General features: G+C 29.9%; 1 protein-coding gene across 2 annotated transcripts in view; it reads right to left on the minus strand.

The window, feature by feature from the left end:
* Positions 1-6,024, minus strand: part of PAN2 (PAN2-PAN3 deadenylation complex catalytic subunit PAN2) — a 49,470-nt gene extending 43,446 nt beyond the window's left edge. For both annotated transcript variants that reach the window (XM_067281094.1, XM_067281095.1), the window contains exons 1-2: positions 5,774-6,024; positions 722-891 (exon numbers count right to left, since the gene is read on the minus strand). In XM_067281094.1, the coding sequence (XP_067137195.1) occupies positions 722-891; positions 5,774-5,992 (389 nt within the window). In that variant the 5' untranslated portion in view covers positions 5,993-6,024. The remainder of the gene's footprint in view (positions 1-721; positions 892-5,773) is intronic.
* Positions 6,025-6,736: the final 712 nt, after the last annotated feature.

The following is a 6,736-nucleotide window of genomic DNA, read 5'->3' on the forward strand; positions in this document are numbered from 1 at the left end:
AAGTAATTTAACAGGATTGGTCATCAGTATCGGTCACAACTTGCAAGAAGGTCTTTGAATTGTGGAAATGGTAATGTTGTGCTGTGAGTCAACGAGATGGAGAACACATTGAGCATGAAAAGACAATTCTCAACAGGTGCTTTGTAAGAGAAACTAAGTGAAAAAGTGAGTCTGAATTAGCAAATCACCCTCTGTATGCTGTTATATCTGTTTTGTGATGATGTAATAAGTACAGATAATAAACTTGTTCATTTCATCTATTGGTGTGGTTTACTTGTCTTAATGGTTTATGGCTGGATTGTCTCAGAAACATCAAAGTTAGGCTGGTTTCCCACAACTGATGTGGACATTACAGTAGCCATACTTTTACCAATGCTGCTTCCACCATTGGTAACCAAAGAAGACTGTGACATGTTTCAAATGTAAGCCTCAACCTAACTCATGAGTGCGATTGTTACCTGGACCTTGTTAACCCTGAGTTAGTATTATACTTGATCTTGTTATCCCCATAAATTCCACAGATGTGAGTTCAGTCACTCTTGGCTTCATTCCTCTCTCACAGACCTTATCTGTTCCTGGTAGGGTTGCCCTACCAGGAACAGACAGTCCAGCCAACACAGCTCTGTGGTTCATCAGAATTACTGAGCTCTCTCATCACAGTAATGTGATGACTAGCAAGAAAGTTATTATTTCTTAATTAAAAATTAAAAATTATTATTACCTATGTCCAAAAATTGCTAAACCTCTTCTAGATGACAATCTCATATAATTACATGTCAGAGATAAAATACCAGTATCAACTGTTATCATTTCACGTATTTCGTTAGTTGCATGAACTTGAAATGATGTATACTTTTGCAGTGCTGATCCATAATAAGATGTTATATGTCCCTATTTGTAAAATTAAAACAACAGTTAATATACTTTTTCAAAGAGAATAAATTTATTGCTTTCTCAAACTTTTAGATTTATAATTTACAATTTAATTTAATCTTAAAAATTGAGCTATTTTTTCTTTACTCTTAATTTTTCAAAGGAAACATTAATATACATATAAAAAATAGAAATTACAGCCCAATAAATAAATAAAACAGCTATAGTCTATTTTTAGACTATAGTTAATGATATTATATTAATAAATTTAATTTAATTTAACTATACCTAAGAATAGCCCTAAAACTCTAGCTGTTTTGTTTTCAAACTGTAACTTTTTAAAAGTTACAGTTTTCAAACCAAATATTTCATGTATAGCAAATTTGTTGATGCTGTATTATAGAAAATATCAGATTACTGAATGTTTTTATACTTTCACAAATTTCATGTTATATGTGATCTGAATGTTACAGACATTGCTAAACATTTTGTACCAATGCACATCACTGTATGCTTCTGATTTGCTACTTACTATTTAACGATTTACTATTAAAGATTATAAGATGCCAAAATAAACTAAAAATTTTTTAAAATATAGTGGGTCTTGACTTATAACTGTGAGATAAATATTGATTTGAATAACTAAAAGTTTGGAAATTTTCTAATATTCTTTATAATCTCCAAATCTCTAGAAAATCCTAAACCCTGTTCTCTCTATGAAGAAAAATCTTGGCACAATACCAGGGCTGGATTTTCCAATCCAGGGGCCCTGGGCACAAATTCGGTGGGGGGCCCCCCTTTAAGGGTAGGCAAATTTGATGATTTAGAAAATTTACACAAAATACTGTACATTTCAACTAGGAAGTTGTAAATTTCATTTACAAATAAAGTTATTGTAAACATACATATATTTTATTGTGTAAAACTAATTATTTTAATTTAATTGAAAAATACCTATGTAAAATTTTTTCTTCGGAATTTTCCGATGTTTCATAGGTTTTTTCCCGGGTTTGGTTTTCTTTGCCTGTGGCCATCATGATTGGGCCACACTAGGCTGTCACAGTAATAGGGAAAAAAAATTATGTTTAAACATAGTTTTGTGGGGCCCCTATTTTGTGGGGGTCTTGGGCACCGGCCCCAAATGTCCCTATGTAAATCCGGCCCTGCACAATACCACTGGCCACAGTACCACAATCCAAAGTAGGCATGTGACAAAGCCTACTTTGGATATATTACTATTTTGTTTTAAAATTTATAAAAATTTTAAAACAAAATATATATACAGTAATACCTCAACTTATGCGAACCCAGAATTATGCAATTTTCAAATCTTGTCGATTCATCTTTTGTTTGAGCACCACACAATCTTGATTACTCACTCACCCCCAAACTATTGTTCAGCTTACATGTTGCGTGGAATCGACATGTTACTGTTCGGACATGTTGCGTGGAATCGACGCTTAGCTACAATTTATTTTGTGTTTGTCAGGGTAGAATTGTGCAGGAACACGATTCTTGCCTTTTTTTTTTTAACTGGTAATGGTCGCCATTACAAAAAGACATTTGAGGAAGTGACTGTTGGAGTTTGAATGCATATCCGCTGATTGGTCGTCAGACTGTCACACCACCTATGGACCTTCGATAAAGCTAGTTCAATTAAAAAGGGGTTACAAATTTTAGAAAATATAGACTCCAACAAAGAGTGCATTTCTTCTACAAAATGAGAAATAAAAAATTTTTAGCATGCTATGAGGAAATTTTGCCAGAGAAAAAAAATCTTTGGCCCATCAGACGAATTTGTTAGATTTTATGAAGCCTTCTATATCAAAATAACTTTAGTTTATGATTATAATAATATACAGTGGTGCCTCGTATAACATACGCCTCGAATAACGGATGCTGCAAACAACGGACTTTCTGTTTGTCCGTTACGTGACTCAAGCAACGGACTGGCTGCGAACAACGGACTTCCCGGCATAATTGGTGATTGCTCCATGGGTGCGTTCTTTAATAGCGGTCGCTCTGCGTCTCCGCTACTACAGGAGTGCACTGCTGTTTGTAGGTATTTAGGAACGATGGTGAAAGAAAAAAAATGGCAGCGCCCGCACTATCGATAGTATCGTGATGGAGGAATCTATAATTCTAAAATATGAGCTTTTAAAGGCAAAAGAAGGGTCCCAAAAAAATTTGTAAAATTTAACCATAAAATGGATTATTTGTTGAAAGAACATTCAAAATAGCCAGGAAAAAAATTTGAATGCCGGCTACCATTCGAAAAAAATTCGTAAAGACATCACCACGTGCGCTAACTCGCGCTTTCACAATTTCTAAATTTTCATTCATAAAACCACATAATGGACCCGGAAATGAAACTATCTGAACCATGGAGGACGCCATGTTGCTTTACACCGTAAACTACTGCTACAAGCGGCTGTTTTTGCCGTTCGACAGTGCACACTCCCATCGGAATTTAGGAACGCGTTCTGCAGGAATTTTTAAATGAATGTCGCTCACGCAGAGTTACGCAGAGGAATAAAAGAACGCACCCCATGTTCATTTTTTTTAATGATACAGTACGGTTATTTTATGCTGCGGAACGAATTAGATGTTTTAACATGTATTTCTATGGGAAAATGCGTTTCGTATAACGGACGTTTCACTTAACGGACGTGCACCTGGAACGGATTAAGTACGTTATATGAGGCACCACTGTAATTTGTTATACATATGTATTATCTAAGATTTCATTAAACATTTTTTTCTAAATTATTGTTTTCTTTAGTCTCCGGCCCCAATTAAAAATAATTTGTATGTATTTATATGCAAAATTATACCCCTACTTACGCGAATTTGACTTATGCGGTAATTGCTCAGTCCCACCTATCGTGTAAGTTCAGGGTATTACTGTATATCCAATCACTATAATTCTTAAGGATATGAAGCACGGAGCTTGACAACATTGGATCTGATGATATAACTCAATTGTTGGATAGCTATTCTTAGCTAGTTATGAATAAATAGAAGATCTGGTTGCACAAATTGACTCAAAAATAGCATCAATTCCTTGGTTACCAAATTTTCAAAACCATAGTTTCTATCTATATGTAAACAATAGAAAAATAGTTTCTACCTATATATTGTTTATTAATTGGTTAACCAGTTAGTAACAATATAGTAAAACTAAAAAAAAATTGATTTTAAAACTTTTTAAATTTTTTTAATATTCTGTTACAGAGGCTAGGTAACATTGCTTCTAATTGGAAATGAAACTGTTCTGTTAAAAGAAGAATCAATACTGTGCTGTTTTATTATTAAAAGAGGAGGCATCAAGTGAGGCAAACAATCTTCTCTTATTTAAAAAGAAATTAAGCAGTATTAATCGACATGAAAATTTCTTACAATTACAATACTTGATAATATACTCTGCAGAAAATAAGGTTTTAAACAATTTACATTTATACATTTGAAATAATAATACTTTTTATGCTTAAAATTACTTTGATCTATGTGTTTATAATTTCAATTTTATCTGTTTTCAAAGATTCAAAGGATAGTGATTGGATGATTTCCAAAAATTGGATTTAGAATAACAAAATAAAATAGTTATTGTTAGTTGAATTCAGGGATGCAGAATATTTTCAGGACCAAAAATATTCCACAAAAATTATTAAACACTAGCAGACAAAATGAAATAATTTATAAATGAATTAATAGTCTATTATAGTCTGGAAAATTCAAATTAAATCATACAAATAATTAAATAGGCCTACTGCATAATTTGCTGCCAAACATTAAACATAAATTAATATAAAAATTTTTACTTATAAAAATGCTCTCATTTAACCATGTATTCTTCATCATAGAATGGCATATAGTTACAAACTTGATAAAATAAGTTGATTAACAGAAATGAAACTAGTCATTGCCAATGCTAGAAATGATCATTTTTAGCACAAGACACTAATTAACAGATTTTTTTGATGTCCAGAAATATAAAATTTTCTTATGACAACAATGATTGTACAATTTTTTCTGAAAAATTATTTAAGAAATGAAACAATTTTTTGCAAAACGATAAACCTTTTTAATTTTTTGACAGACTTTTTCATTATTATTATTAATTTATTTATTTAGAAAATGCAATCATAATTTTATGCTTTAAAATATATTTCAACATTAATATTTATATTTTACATGAAATATAAAATGATGATAAATAAATGAAAATAATATTTACATAACTAATATAACTTTTATTTAGCTATTTAATCAAGACACTCTGTTTTGGTTTCTTGTAAAAATCAAAACTGCAGCTCAATAATGAGACTGACTTTCGTTACTGCAAGTACTGTACAATACATAACTATGTAAGTAAACAGCAATGTAACAAGTGACTGAACTGATTAAAAACAAAGTAAGCAACTTTCATTTCACTTTTAAAACACAAGGTTTTCCTGCATTTGGTGAATATTCCCAATTAATGTGTACAGACTTAGCCAAGACTCCATTTTACAACATTTTAGCAGCTATTACCAAAATATTAACTTTCTAGTGAAAATTTCCTTGAGTCTGCTTTAATTTCCTTTAAACCTTGTTTGTGCAATTAGATATATTTTGCACCACTAATTTCATTAAATTAGTACAGTATAAATAAATAAATATATATGTATATGTATACATATGCATGCATTTATGTGTAATAATATGGTTTAATATGCATTAGTATAACTAGCATTAGTATTCATTAATACGAATTAGCATAGCTATTTTCTAAAATATTAAAGACTAGCTACAGAGAAATTTTTAAATAATGTATCTCTAACACAATGAAAAAAAATTAACATTGAACAAATTAAAATGAAATAAATTTTATAAGAATAAAAAACAAAAATATAATTACTCCTTGATTTCCCATCCAAAGAAGATCTTCTTGTAAATCAAATGTAAGTGATGATACACCAAACTGATTTCCACCATCTGCAAGAATACTATGAAGATGGCTGTACTCCTGACCAAGGGCTAAACTACCAGTCGAATACTGGGGTAAAGAGGGTTTTTCAGAATACGTTTCAAGTTGTGACCTTGACAGTTCCATACTTTCAATTGTAGAATACTCCATTTAGTTTACATACTGCATCAAATTCACCACTATATAAAGAAATGAAATTGTATAAGAAAATTTTTACATTATAGTAAAAATGCACATTTATTTTAAAGTAAAATAAGATTAACTAATTACATCATTTCTATAAGCATGATTATGATTATAAAGTAAAGCTTCTTTAAGTATTTAATAATATAAATGAAAAATGGCAAATAAAAATGAATTATGGCAAAAATATATGTTTGCAGTATTTTTTATTATTTATACCATTTTTTCCACTTAACATCTGCATATATTACAATTCTTAAATTTTATCTTTATGTGGCATTTTTATAATAAATGCATAATGGAGAACAATTTTCTCACTACAAAAAACTAATTCATCTGCATGAATATTTTTAAGTTTCAGAAACATCAAAAAACTAAAAAACTTTTAAAAATCTGTTTTTCTTTCAAATATATTATTAATTTTCAAAATAGAACATGTTATAAATAATCATAATTTGAATTTCAAATAAACAGTAATAAGTTATTACTAATAACCAAGATAACAGCTGGGTTAGTTCTCTGAATACTTTATTTTGTATTCATTATTTAAATTTTATCATTAGAATTTTTCAACATGATATACTGAGAATTATTTCACTTTATTATAGTAATCTTTATTACAATTATTTACTTTAAATAAATAAAAATGATAATGAAATTAATATATTGTTTATGTATTGTATATTAAGTCATACATTAACTTCATAATTA

This window comes from Centruroides vittatus, unplaced genomic scaffold (genome assembly GCF_030686945.1).
Source record: "Centruroides vittatus isolate TY-2023 unplaced genomic scaffold, ASM3068694v2 contig_905, whole genome shotgun sequence".
Taxonomy (NCBI): Eukaryota; Metazoa; Arthropoda; class Arachnida; order Scorpiones; family Buthidae; genus Centruroides; species Centruroides vittatus.